General features: G+C 49.1%; 5 protein-coding genes across 5 annotated transcripts; 2 read left to right on the forward strand and 3 right to left on the reverse strand.

Moving 5' to 3' along the window:
* Nucleotides 1-293: 293 nt before the first annotated feature.
* On the reverse strand, nucleotides 294-839 carry ONS95_004455 (uncharacterized protein; the record flags this gene model as incomplete). Its single annotated transcript, XM_058497817.1, has 2 exons — nucleotides 294-377; nucleotides 459-839. The coding sequence occupies 2 exons, from the start codon at nucleotides 837-839 to the stop codon at nucleotides 294-296; spliced, it is 465 nt and encodes a 154-aa protein (XP_058352545.1).
* Nucleotides 840-2,965: 2,126 nt separating this feature from the next.
* Nucleotides 2,966-4,541, forward strand: TVP38_1 (Tlg2-vesicle protein; the record flags this gene model as incomplete). Its single annotated transcript, XM_058497818.1, has 6 exons — nucleotides 2,966-3,252; nucleotides 3,309-3,403; nucleotides 3,505-3,682; nucleotides 3,782-3,921; nucleotides 3,981-4,204; nucleotides 4,323-4,541. 6 exons carry the CDS (start codon nucleotides 2,966-2,968, stop codon nucleotides 4,539-4,541), a joined length of 1,143 nt encoding a protein of 380 aa, XP_058352546.1.
* An 882-nt stretch (nucleotides 4,542-5,423) lies between these two features.
* Nucleotides 5,424-6,074, reverse strand: ONS95_004457 (uncharacterized protein; the record flags this gene model as incomplete). The annotated part of the gene is made up of 2 exons (XM_058497819.1): nucleotides 5,424-5,820; nucleotides 5,938-6,074. 2 exons carry the CDS (start codon nucleotides 6,072-6,074, stop codon nucleotides 5,424-5,426), a joined length of 534 nt encoding a protein of 177 aa, XP_058352547.1.
* A 1,415-nt stretch (nucleotides 6,075-7,489) lies between these two features.
* Nucleotides 7,490-9,092, forward strand: ONS95_004458 (uncharacterized protein). Its single transcript, XM_058497820.1, has one exon. It carries the CDS (start codon nucleotides 7,664-7,666, stop codon nucleotides 8,978-8,980), a length of 1,317 nt encoding a protein of 438 aa, XP_058352548.1. The 5' UTR covers nucleotides 7,490-7,663; the 3' UTR covers nucleotides 8,981-9,092.
* Nucleotides 9,093-10,096: 1,004 nt separating this feature from the next.
* On the reverse strand, nucleotides 10,097-13,064 carry ONS95_004459 (uncharacterized protein; the record flags this gene model as incomplete). Its single annotated transcript, XM_058497821.1, has 3 exons — nucleotides 10,097-12,367; nucleotides 12,480-12,732; nucleotides 12,783-13,064. 3 exons carry the CDS (start codon nucleotides 13,062-13,064, stop codon nucleotides 10,386-10,388), a joined length of 2,517 nt encoding a protein of 838 aa, XP_058352549.1. The 3' UTR covers nucleotides 10,097-10,385.
* Between the last annotated feature and the right edge of the window lie 1,024 nt (nucleotides 13,065-14,088).

Raw genomic sequence — 14,088 nt, forward strand, 5'->3', positions numbered from 1 at the left:
CTGGATAATCTCGATGCCTCTTTTAGCATCACTCCTACGTTTGGTTCATCTAATCGAGCAGACTTAATTTGGGGCTTCAACATTCAGCTTTAGTGATCAAGACTCTAGCACGTGTGCGCTCCCAAACCTATGGATTGAATGAGTTACTTCCTCGCGAAACGTTGCATTACACGCTGTCGTGCAGTCTTCTGCTTCGCCGATTTTCCTGGACACCACGAATATACTGCCAACATGGAAGAGCTTAAGTTCTGGAGCGTGTACGTGGCACACCTTCGTTATTCTGGTTACCGTGACTAGCTGCACTTGAAGTAATTCTTCTGCAACGCATCGTGCAGTCGTGCGAAGACCCCACCATGCCATGTCCTAAAATCACTCCACTTCAGAATGTCAGCGCTGTCCTCCCAGTATATGTTTTGTATATTAGACCACCAGGAATAACAGGAAAGGAAGCAGCATACCTCCTCCTGAGGCATAGTTACGGAAAGCATATTCAACCAACCTCCCACAATAAGGTCGGCATAGTTAGCCTCTATCCCCTCAAGATACGGTCCGGTATCGTGAAACATGAACAGCTGAGCCAAAGACGTCAATGCTGTCTTGAAAGCTGCTTTGGCTTGCGTTCTTGCCTCGCCCCGAATTGATAAATCATCCCAGGAGTTCAGCCGTGCGCGCTTCAGAAAGACTGCTCTTGTGGCTTCAGTGGTCTCTGGGTTGAAGGGAAGGAACTGGGCGACGAGCCCGATATTTGCGGTAAACGTAGCGTCGACCTGCATGTTGAACCTTGCATAGGGATTGTTCTTTGACCCTTCCTTGCAAGTTAGAGGAACGAGAAATTCCATGTCTTTGTGTGGGCTCTCGTAGTCAAGGCCAGTGTGAGTGGATACTGGTGGGAAAAGACGGCCACCCGAGTCGGGAAATTTGTCCTCAAGGTAGTTTGCGATGTCAAAGGAGTCACCGATGACCTCGACACCATTGCGTAGGATGGGAAGTGTGAAGAAGTCAGAGCCATCGTCGAAGCTACGAGTGGCGGGGCAATCAAGACCCTTGCGGACATCGGCGATATCAAGGAGGTCGACCCACGAGAAATCGAGCAGTCAGGTCATGCGGTTCGTAGGTATACACTCGAGACAAATACGAGGTGAGTTATGATATCACTTACAGTTGTTGTGAAGGGTACAGACTTGAAGCTGAGCGCGAGGCGTGCCTTGGAAGGGTTTGGCGCGTAGGAGCGGGGCTGCAAAGGCGATGAAATGTCATAAAGGATTAGAGAGCTCGAGTCTGTCATTTTGTTTTGATTTCAATGGTGCGAAGAGTAGCCAGAACACTGATTCAGAGGAGAATCATACCTTAGGTATTCTTTGTAGTCGACGTACGTGGACAAGTGGAAATGTTGCTGCAGGTGGGTTTGGGTTTCCGGGATGGCCAAGCAAGCACAAATTTAGTTGTTTAGTGTGCTGTGCCGAGTGTGCCTCCAGTACAGTACCTAGGTGTACGGTGAGACCAACGGCGCAGCCAATCCCTCCGTACAATGGGTACTGTAGTGGGTGTAAGCGAGCAAGCCGCGTCCATACGATACCCAGCTACCCAAGGTACCTCACAGGTTTTTGTTCTTGCGTCCAAAACAACATTGATATCCAAACCGGTAGGCACAGCTAGCTACCTTGTAAAGTATAAGCCCGTGGTTCACTGAGCAGAGGCCACAGGTGGAAATGGCCAGGTCACGTGTGCAGAATCCTCACGTGCATCACCTACCTGCACATGCACCCTTCGGTCGGTGTGGTTGTTGTCTCCTCATTCGGGTGACTGACTTGCTGGTTATTGTAACCGGTGGGTCTCGTCAATAGAACCCAGCGGCAAGCACAAATGACTTCAATCAACAAATGCTCCTTGTTGAAAGCAGTGGCCCTCTTACATTAGGTATCGTCTTTGTTTACCTATGCTTGTGGGTTAGCAGCAGATTGTACCCTCTCATACCGCAATCCGCAGTGTTCTGATGCCCTGAGATCGTAATCGCTCCACAGGCAGGATGCATCTGATGGCCCAGGTCCTACCAATGACCACCTTGCCTCTGATTAATGGTAAGCTTTCTTCATCAAGCACCGTCGCTGTAGCTTCCACTGGTCTCTCGTTTTTTGGGAGCCTTTATCTACACTTGAAGGCCGTTGTTGACTTTGATTAAACGCTAAGCGACCTTAAGAAAGCTGGAGAGGGTGGGGAAAGTGCCCCTGTACGGAGTATCCACGCCTTTAAGCGCCAAGACGCCCTCTCCTCCAATCCTGTATTAGCTCATATTATCCACCCCATAGAACGTTACAAGCTACGTGAAAAAGAGTGCTGTAAAAAGAGTGCTGCATAAGTTTGACAACTTGCATTTTGATAAGAACGAACAGATCCTCGTTACAGCTGTGCAACCCAGAGATCTTTGCTTGGGTTGCAGTCATGTTTGCGTCCACCAGAACAAAACACCACCCACCGCAGTCTATCCCCGACAAAATCATACTCCTCGGATGTTTCCAGGGGCTGCAATGCTCGTGAATCAAATCATTTGTCTATTACATATGATCAGTACCCGGGTAGTGTAGGTAATGAGCTTCTTAGGAACAGCAGCTGGATCATACGTATCAACCGACTTTTGATACATCGTTTGCTGGGATATTCTAATCAGACTTAGATTGTAAGCATTAATGCGCATGCGGGATCTGTTTGTGCGAGTCTTTGTCCTCGCATACAAATTCGGCCAATCAGGTTACCCAGGCTAGTCAAGGCGGGACATGCATGCCAATTGCGGCCAAGGTCAATTAAGCTTGTGGCTGAGCTTAAACCCAGAACTTAAAAGCTTCAGCCTCGAGGGAGAGCTGACATCCAAGCAGCATTGTACGTAAGCCCCTCATCAAACCAAGCATCTACCTACGCTCCATATATTTCAACCCTGGGCCGCCCCAGAAGCAACATCCTCTTTCACAGAATGTACGACCCCACGATGGACAATCAGACATATCATACACAGCCGTATGTGCCCTACGCAGAGGGCGACACTGGCGATGCTCGCAGCAGACCTCCCGTCATGCTTTACGATCCGCCTCCCGCGACCCAGCCACCCCTTTTGACAAGTCAAGGGCACGCATCGCCAGCACCGCAGCCATCGCCTTACGAAACAGCTTCGGCAAGTAAATCACAGCCTGCGAGAGGATTCATTCAAGGAATCACGTCGAAAAAGAAGATCAGCAAGAAGTGGCAGAAGAGACTGTACTGGTACGTCATGTGATGTAAGCTCCGTGGCTCCAATCACCTAAATTTACACTCAACAGGATCGTACCACTCTCTATTGTGGCGCTTGCCTTGGTCATCCTCTTCGAGGTATATAAAGATTCTTTTGAGCGCTGGCTGAAGCCGGTGTCTGATTGTAAGTGCCGGGAGAAATTTCCCTGTCGCGGCTGCTTCGAACCACGGCTCGGTCTTGGATTGTCTCAGAGCCGTACAGCTACTGATCATACCCTTATCTAGGGCTCAAAGCACGAGAGTCATGGAGTTGGACGATTCCGACTGCTATTTTAGTACTTCTGAGTTTCCCGCCGTTATTCGGCCATGAGATTGTCCAATTAATTGTGGGGTTGGCCTATCCATTAGGCGTTGCATTGGGCATCGCTTGTGCTGGTGCTGTGCTTGGGGAAGCTGCTTGTTTGTAGGTCTCCATTCTTCACTCTTCACACATTTTCACGTGAAGATTGTTGCGGCGACCGAGCTTAGCAGTTACGATACAGCGATCACTAACAGAAAGCAGTATCGTTTTCAAGTATCTCTTCACTGGGTGGGTAGAAAAGAAGATTGCCCAGAAAGTGAACTGGGCAGCTACAGCACGTGTCACGCAAGAAGCCGGATTTCGAGGCGTGTTAGTCATCAGATATTCAATTGTACCCCCACGTAAGCCATTACCTCAACGCCAAACCTTACCCAAAGAATATGGAGTAACAAGTTCTTAGATCTTGCAAATCCTCTTTTTTCTTGCACGGGAATGAAGTTCTGGATCTACATGGCAACCGTCATCCTCTCTCTCCCCAAATCCATGGTGTTCGTTGCTCTTGGTTCTCCATCCAGCAAGAACTCCAAGGCAGCTAAGTGGGGCAAAGTGGCTGCGATTGCCGTCGTGGTGATCATTACTATTTTTGCGAGCATGTGGATCAGAAAGAAGATGGCTGTCGCTACGGTGTGTGAATCTGACTTCAACCCTACTTGACCTTATGTCTCGCTTATTCTAATCACGATTGTGCTTCTTGGCTATGAGCCAGAGACATTGAAAGCATACGTGCTAATGTTATCTTCAGCAAACCATCATGGCCGAGCGCGGCATTTCTGCTAACGGAAGCGATGAAGAACTCGGGATGCTGAACGATGCCCCAGCGAGACCCGATCATGCGGGAGTTGAGAGCGGTGCGGGTTATAAGGGTGCACCGTCGCAGACGCATCAGAGTCAAGATGTCGGCATTGTAAGCTCGACGCCGTTGTCGTACTCGCACCCTACTGTCGGCTACCAACAGAGATGACCCATGTGCAGTACCATGTTGTGCTTCTTGCCGCACAGCGTCCTACCAATCACCATTCATTTTATGATGAAACAGAGAATAATTAGAGGTGTCAACAAAACGGAATATATGATAGCCATTTGGAACAGAATCTATGAATGAAAATCTGGATAAATCTTGTCCTCATTTCCTTAATCACACGTCCGACTTCATAGTCGCCGCAACGCATTTGGTCCGAACTTGCTAACCGATTTGAAGGACCCCAAAGAGATTTGAGCTCGAAACTCATAAAGCTAACGAAGCATTCGTTCTATTCTTGTGCAGCTACATACTTCAGCCCCCTATAGCCGTCGCTGGCCCTGGGGTTAAAAGCGGAGTGATCTCTAGACTCCCCGGGATGATCCTCGTCCAGAGCTTGCTTTCACATCACGCCCACCCGTGTAATGTTCCAGATGAGACAACTATTATGCTTCCCTTCACATGGGTAGCAGATGCTCTTGACGAAATTGAACGAGACTGGAGATAAACAAAAGCAGTTGGGCATATTGGCGGATGTCTGAGTTCATTCACTGTCATTTGAAAATATACTGAAGAGGCTAGATTCTCTTGATATGCTAAGCATATCTAACGAAGTCAAAATTGGCAAAGTCAGCGGTCAATGCGTTTTGGTTGTCATTGTCGAATAGAATCAACACAACTGTGGGTAAGCAGGACAGGGGATGTTAACGAGAGTGTATTTTTTTATGACTATGCTAATGCTCCCATTTCCCAACAGGACAAATTCCCGCCCTTCTCAATCCACATACTACGCTCACATACTGCACTCCACGTTCCACGCTCTCATGAAACCTGCCTTTCGACAAAGCTGAACACCACACGTCCTACCAACCTACTTAGCAACCTTTAGGGCTGGCCACACGTGATTGGGACATCCAATGGGGGATCACATGGTTGATCACCACCAGGCAGGTTCAACCAGCAAGTTCCATCCGGGCAATAGCAGTAGTTGCCGATGCCGTTGTCTGGGTCTGCCTGGTTCAGACAGCCAGATGGCGGCGTTGGATTACGCGAGGACCATACAACAGTGCCCTCGGCTTCGATCTGACGGTTGTACTGGATCTTGACGGTCCCCTTGGGAATGGGCGCATCGAGAGGGTCGGTTCTGATGACTTTGATGACGTTGTTCAGGTCATTGGGAACGAGAGACTGTGCTTGCGAGACCGCATAGTTGTTAAGTGCGGTCTGGGCATCCCGTAGACTCTCGTCGACGAGAGCTGGGTCAACGACACTGACAACGAGCCTAACAAGTACACAAGTCAGTGGTATTGCATCTCGCCATGTGTAGGAGCATATCAGGAGTAGTTGGAAATGTGCTGGTAATCATTTTGCCATGCACTATGAGAAGTTGAGTACTGACTGAATGTTGGTAATGCCGGAAAGTTGAACATAACCGACAAAATCGTCAATGTCCTGCTGATTTCGCTCACAGCTAATATGACCCAGAAGTTTATCGTAGCCGTTCTGAGGGTCGGTGGTGTCCCCTGTAGCGGCCATGCCTTTCAATATCTCGGAGTCAGCATTGATGCTTCTAGCTAGATGCGGGAGTATATGGGGAGTAGATTGGTAGTGGACCTCCGTGGGAGGTGTCTCGGAAGCATCTGTGCTAGGAGAGGATTTGTACGGCGAGAAATTGGTTACGTACCTACACATGTAGCAAGACCATATGTGTATAAAAGGTCCCCCCTTCTACCAAAAATTGAGCCCCCTTCAGTGGAGAGTGAGGCACGCGGTTTGAGAGCCGACTTAGTTCTGCTGGGAACGTTTCTGCACAGCGAGGTTGGTTAGTGCGTCGTCTCTTCGACGTTTAAGACTGGACTCTTCCCACCACTGGACTTACTGTACTGGCTGGACGGGCCCGATGACATCCACTCGACCATGGGTGAGACCTATGAGTGCCCCTGCGAGCAGGAACGCCACAGAGCGGATCCCGAAGTTGAGCATACTTCAGTTGCCGGGAAGCTTTCGAGAATACCTAAGAGTGTTGATTACTTCAGGTGTTATGCGGAGGTCTGATCAGTGGATGACTCTAGCGGTGTGACTTGGACTTGGAGACATATATATAGTCAATCCAAAAGTGTTCGTTACTGTACAGCTGAGTCCAGATCGTGCTTTGAAATGTCCTGTGCCTCTGGCATGACGAGGCCGGCCTCGATAGTGCTGCCGTTGACGAGTGAGTGACAAATATAACATTGCACTACCCAGCGGACATGAGGGTTTTATGACGGTGTGACCACATGTGCATTCACGAAAGACTCACTTACTGTCTAGAGTCGGCACAAAGCTCTGTTTGTTTACTTGAACCTTGGCAAACATGGGTCACTTCAGTACGGAGCAACAGAAGTGCAAACAACTCCTGACAAACTACACCAGTCAGAGTCTTCCCAGCGTAAGCAGTGTCAGACTCGTCATAGGTTTACGAGCAAAGTACTCCCCATCTATTCGCAGCCTCACGGGCAAAGTGCTCTGCGGGCTATGAGAACCAAGGCCTCGCTTAACGCGTATCGAGTAGAGGATCCACGTCGCACTTGTACAGAGGCTGTCATCGTAGTCATAGATACCATTTATTCATTGGAGTAATACAGGCGTAAGCCAGAATCCTGCTTGACCACAAGTATACATTCATGGTAACTAACAACTTCCTTTGTTGCCGTCTAGCACTGACGTCTGACCGTAACTCTGGAGCCTGAAATGAACCCGAGAAATTCTGCTGCACAGAGGGTTACGACGTTACCTCGTTACGAGTTCCAATGAAATGTCGGATCTATAAAGATCAATATGGAATGACTTCATCAGAGTCTGACACTGGTGCTCCCACTCCTGCTCCCCGCCCCCACTGTGCTAACATCGTTCACGCCGCTCCTCATAGGTAATCATCAGCTCGCTTAAGCAGACCTCCTTCTTGCGTGCGCAGTGCAAATATGCAGCTTATTTGGGGGCCGCCCCCGCTATCACTAACAACACTTCGTGAGAGCGAGATCCCCCCTCAATCGGAAAGCATTTCAAGTTTTGATTATCAATATGCATAGTTCCCCATCTCCTCTTCATCGGCAACCACCTTCGCAACGTCGAGCCAAGCAAGGATCATGGACCTCAGCATTCCACCGATGCCAGCAGCCTGGGCCAGAAAAGAATATTACATCTTCAACGACAGCTTCTACACTGAAGTACCAGGTCAAAGCCAATTCACAAGCTTCCGTCGACTGCCTGTCGACTTACGACTCCGAATCTGGGAAGAGTGCCTGACTAGCTCTCGCTTGATCAATCTCGAGCTGTATCAGGACCATGATCCAGATACAGCGGAAGCACTATATAGCACTCATAATTCGCTCGGAAAGACTGTCAGCAGTTACTCGTATAGAGTGGTATTTCAAGATGACGACTTTTGGACTAGCAAAAGCAGACATGCTCTCTTATGGGTCGATCGCGAGGCGAACCAGATCTTCCACGCTCACTACCGTGTACATTTTCCACTTGGATTGAACAAGAACGACAAGATCCAAAATCTGCTTTACAATCCGGAGTACGACACCCTACACATAAAGTTACGTGCTGGAACTCCTGCTGCAGCTCTCGTCGCCTTCATGCACGACACCGTAGCCTATGATCCGAATGGGGTTGGGATAGCGCATCTCGCCATGAGCTTGCCGACCGAGATGGCTTTTTCATCACCCAGTCGCGATCAAGCCCCGGAGACATCAGTCGTGCAACTCCTCGTTAGAAGCCTGCAGACGGTCCACCTTGTGATATCACTGAATGGCGATTCGCGGAACATGTTAGGCCAAATGAGCTTCCCACAAGCACAGATCCACCAGAACCGCTCTCTGCCGCTCAGCGGTCCTCTTCTCCAGATGGCATCTCGAGGCTTTTCAGTCTTAGACCAGGACCCCCGACCAATCAAAAGCGATCTGTCTCATGTCGCCGTAGGGACAGATCCCAGGCGTTGCTTGTATCTGTGGACCAAGTTCGTGTTCAGCTGTCTTGGACCGCAGTACGAACAGCTCCTATCAGGGTTAGACGTCCGCTATCTCCTTTCTATATCCCCTGCGCCGGGGAGATCGGACTACCCGCCTGTATCAGGCCGAAAGGGCTTCGTTGACTTTGTCCGAGTGCTTGACTACCGTTGGGCAACATGGATGATGAAGTTCAATTTGCCCCCGTGGGGCAAACGGTTGAGCGAGGAAGAGAACATGCTCCTCGACAAAGGCACCAGGGACAGAGGGCCGCTTCAGCCGGTCGCTGGCTTCTGGCTCTTTTCTATCGAAACCTTTGGCGATATCGAGGAGTTCCGTAATAATGTTGTACGTGAGGAGGAATGTGTTGGTAGTGACCAATGGAGATATAAAATGGTGCAAGATCTGTCGCTGTTCAAGCCTAAGCTAGGAGTGTTTGATTTTTCGTGACACAGTCAGTAAATAATATGCGTAAATGTAGGGCTTACCCTTACTTTTCATCCAACATTAGGCGGTTCTGCAGTAGCTGCATGGATCAAAGATAAGATTGATAGGACCTGGGCTATGAAGTAGTATAGAGACAGGATACTAAGCAAACATTCTCTATTCATGTCAAAGGCCACAACGAATACGATCGAATCACTGCAAACTTTACTTCTGGCAGCCAAGTCGGCTTCCATGGACCCTACACAGGCTCCCGACGAGCAATACATGAATCGCTCGGCAGAATGGATACTTTCGCATAGCTCTCACATCGACTTTAAAGCCAAGACCAAGAACATATTCCACCCAACACAGGATCAACTTCCGTAATGACCAAAGCTAGCCACTCAATATTACCTCGAAGTCGAGATGCCGCCAAGCCAGGCGACTTCTCCACCGCAAGGCCTATGTCAATGCTATTTGGCAGAAAGGAATGATTTACACTGTCCTTCATTTCTGGATCTTTAACGCTGATAATAGCCATGTCACAACAAGATTCAGTAGTCTTCTTCTAGGGAGAGTGAAACACTAAGCTGATATTGATCTCACTCTACTTGGAGAACATTGGGCTGAGTGGGAACATGCTGCGGGATAACAAGAGCAAGGAGATGATTGGATTCATGTTGTCTGAAATGGCGGAATTAGTTTCTTTGACAAAGCTACCGTTGAGAAACAGTTGAAGTTCGTCAATAGAACCCATCCAATTATTTACTCGAGCTTTAACGGATATGCGAATTTTACTGGAGTCGGTCCAAACTTTTCAACCCATCATCAAGCTCTAGGCGTTCCTGCTGTATTAGACTTTAATATGATCAACTTGACTACTGATGGAGGCTGTATGTGAGAGCCTGGGTTTACCGAAGGTGTCCCTGGAGTGCATCGACCTCGCACACTGTAGAACACATCACAGTAGCATAGCGCGAACCATATAACTTATATACTACTTCTCCCTCTAGAATTACAAATCAGGCTTCACATCACACAATTCTTGACTGTCTCACTCTATATAACGATATCGTTTGAACTGTTATCGGTACTGTACCTACGTCAACATAAATAGTCATGCCAACGAACAAAGGCATCAACCGACAAAATGTCCAATGTGATGTAAATATGTAAGTATCTTTCAGCCCGTGTTAAAGAAGAGACAATCACATTATTCTATCTTTATATTGAAAGACAGGACCGAGGGGAATCATATCACGATCTTTGATACCCACAACTCACTTGAGAACAATATTGCAATAAAAAGTGACCATCTTCAGCCAGAAAAGCTTCGATAGCGCTAGCCACATGCGAAGTAACACACTAGTTTGTGGCGCGCATCTTCCCAGGTGTTAGCAGCGATTCTGCTAACAGGGCCTAACAAAATCTAGGCCGCAGGTTCGGAAACAACAGGAACACCATTGGGTGGGGGCGTGAGAGGACCGTAGCCGTATCCATTAGTTCCATTGGGTACAGGTGAATACTGGACACCGTTCCCGTTTTTGGAGGGATTGAATTTGAATTCCAAAGGTACAGGAACACTGCCGAGTTGTGCTGAATTCTCGAGGAATGTTCTTGCAGACCGCTGGGGAATAACAGCAGGAACAGGAGCAGGAGCAGGAGTTGAGTTTAGTTTGTATATATCGGTGGTGTACCCGGGGCACACGGGCAAACCAGCGCCTTGTGAGAGTGGATTGAATCCCTTCTCACGCGGTAGAGGTGGTAGGATCTGGCTGACCCAGGCAATAATCTGCGGAGCCCCGAAGCTGAGTTTGCATCCGGTAGCTGTAGTCTGAACCTGCATGCTTGATTCGCTCGCCGATTCATGAAAGCTGCTTGAAACGGAAAAGGGCCCATAGCCTACAGACGCGCCACCAGAGTTGCTATGCGAGTCAAAATGCTGCTCAATGTGCTTCGTACTGCCACGGAACTCGATCGTGGTATCGGCAGCGACAATGAAGGATGTCGGGTACGCAGGAAACTCGCTCCAAGCATCAATATCACCGGCGGACTGGTCCTTAATCATCTGATGTAAAGCCAGAGGACCAGGGCTCAGCTTAACATTGTTGGCGACATCGAGATCTACGTCGCTGAAGAGCTCACCGTATAGCCAAGGTCGGTTGATGTTGACTACGAGGGCGGAGAAGGAGACGCTTACATCGCAAGCAGCCATGTCGCTCTGCATCTCCTTGTGAGACTCATCATGCGAATAAGAACCACCCACAGACCAGAGTCCAAAGCCCACCGAGCCACCAACTGACATGCCCCATTCGCTTTCCTTGCTGTGGTTGCTGACATCAGATGCAGAGTACGAGAAAGTGATGGTGGTCCACGGATCAGCATCTTCCGCACTGGTCGTTTTCTGCTGGCCACTTCCACCTCCACTCCCACCTCGGGTGTCGTTGAAGATTGGGTTTGCAAGATCTGAACCCGGAGCGGCTAGGTCTGTTCCCCCCGGAGCAGCATCTGGGGTGCCTGCAGAATCTGGTGCTGGTGCAGAGACGCCTGATATCACAGGAATATCCGCCGGGTTGTCCTTCAATTTAGACACGCGCAGTGCGTTCAGTTTAGTAAGTTCCCCATCAATCTTGCTCATTCTGCTGCCGAGACCATTCTTCGCATCGGTCAAAGCAGCCCCTGTGAGAACCATCCTGTTGTACTCGTTCCAAGCCCCTAGAACGCTCTGGTATGTGGCTTCAGCTGTTCTGAGATCTCCCTGCGCTTTGCTAACAGCTGCTTGAGCTTCCGTAACAGCCTTTTTGAGGCCATCGTCGTCCGGTTTCTGCTCTAAGTTGTATTGAGCGCCTGAGAGCGACGCTTGTGCCTTGTATAACAAGGCGAGGTTGTCATTGATGGCTTTTTTGCTGTCTTCACGGTTCGTCGTAGGCGCGACTGCATTTGCCACCGGATAAACCGGTTTCCCTGTCCCATCCCCGAGTAAATCTTGGGCTGATTTGTAAGAGTCCTTGAGACTCTCCAGCCGAGCAATCTCGCTATCAAGCTGTGCAAGTGTATAGGTTCCATTCTTCCTATACCAGCCTTCCGCCTTGCGTTGGCAGTAGGTCGCCCATCGACTGGGTGTCAGGCTGACACCATAGACCTCACTCGACCCATCGGCGTCCGGAATAGTAGAGTTTCGCAACGACTCTTTGCTTGACTCGATCCGGCTCATGATTGAGCCAACATCAACCATGCCGAAGAAATAATCTACGTTATGCTTCTCTCCGGTGACTACCCAATCCATCCAAGCAGCCTGTACGCTGGCCTTGAAGGTGAAGTAGTTCTCCTGCCCCCAATTTGCGATGTACTCCTTCTGTTTGGTGAGGTTATCTGGATCCGACTCAACAGGATACAGCTTCTCGGCTCGCGCTTTATGCATCGTCAGCTTGTTCTGTTATGTTCGACGAAATGCATCCAGCCGAAGTCATTGCCAGATGAGAATCAATGGTGGGTAGGTACCACCCGAACATAAAAGGCTTACTGATTGTCTCGATCTTAGCTGTGTCCCAGGTAGAACGTGCCTTGGCCCACAAGATCTGCTTCTCACAGTAGAGCTCCACTGCACTTTTGCCGGTTCCTGGTACAGTCGTCTTGAGATAAGTCATGGCGTTATCGTAATTGGGGTCTCCACTACTCTGGACACCATCATTGCTAGAAATAGTAGCCTTGGCGGGTACCAGTGTATCAAGGGTGCTCGAATAGCTCCGAGCGACGCTTCTGCCGGTGTTTCCAATCTATACCAAGTGAGCTGACGTGAAGACAACCAGTTCGGTTTGATGCCTACCATGATTGTTGCAACAGGCATCATGCCATCTACCAGACGGGCCTCGGCCTGTCTGACTGTCGTTGGTATAGTTGCATGTTTAGCAACATCGTACACAAAGGAGCCACCCTTTTCATACGACGCCAAATCAATGACCGTACCGGGGATCGCAACAGTTAGGTATTGTTCGGGCGCAACTGGAAGAGCAGCCGCGATCGCATCACGCAGCATAGTGCTTACACTTGCGATGGATTTGACTGCATCTTTCTGGAGCTGCTGGAGTGATTCTGCTGCTTTCGACATGGCTGACAAGTAAAATTGAGTATGGGTTATGTGCGATTGAGATCTGAGGAGTTGGTTTAGGTCCCCGGGTGGTTATGCGCAGGCCTGGGTTTATATAGATTGGAGCTGTCTCGAGTACTTTGGGGTAGAAATGCCATCGGTTCAATGAGAAAGAACGATTGACATTCCAGAGAAAAACATTTCAAAATGGGTGGCCATCGTTATGCCAATCAGTTCAGTGGGAACAGCTGGCATTCCAGAGCTGAACATTTCAATTTAGATGCCAAGGAATTTTAGTATCTTGCAGTAAAGATCCTCTATTCTTCCAGTGATATGCGTGGGTGTGAAGAATGTCAAACAGTTCAGTGAGAACCAGTGGCATTCCACGTGGTAGCAGCTTAATGCGGTAATTAACAATTCTAATGTATTGCAATGGAAATGCTTTCGCCTGCTTTCATTTATGGCTTTGCGGGCATCAAGGATGTTTGAAGTGTATTCAGTTATTCAAAGAACTATGGGAGCAAATCGGCAGAGTCCAAATTGCATCTGCGGACTCAAATGAGGGCCACGGCGTCCCCTCCCCCTCCCCTCAAGCCTCCAGCGCCTGGATGTGTCAATATTAAAATTAGAGATGCAGCAGCGTGTAATTTGGTGGCTTCTGATGACTTGCAGTGGCGTCCTGCGCAAGGGGACGAGATTTTGAACAAATGAATCACATTTCTCAGAACTCTCTTTGGCGAACCTGCGAGTTTTATATACAAGTTTTGCCGGTAATTGCCTAATCCGGTACTTTGTTGTGACACGGGGTCTAGAATCGAGTCTAGCCGAGGATAAAGCAACCAATGAATCAGAGGAAATGGGGTTTCAGCAGCAGAACAAGGACATTCCTCGTGCCAAATGGGGCATCAAGACCGAAACCATGATTGCCCAGGGCTTGGTAGTCACCATTCTGCAGTTTGCCACGAGCAGCTAGCAGAACCACAGCATGTGGACCGTCAATTGTGAATATGCTAAACAGTACGGAGGTAGCACAGCAGCTTTCGGC

Source organism: Cadophora gregata (genome assembly GCF_030347475.1).
Source record: "Cadophora gregata isolate MNR1 chromosome Unknown scaffold_14, whole genome shotgun sequence".
Taxonomy (NCBI): Eukaryota; Fungi; Ascomycota; class Leotiomycetes; order Helotiales; family Ploettnerulaceae; genus Cadophora; species Cadophora gregata.

Excerpts from the sequence above, each read along its gene's own strand:
- ONS95_004458 (XM_058497820.1), top strand. The coding sequence starts at position 7,664 with ATGGACCTCAGCATTCCACCGATGCCAGCAGCCTGGGCCAGAAAAGAA.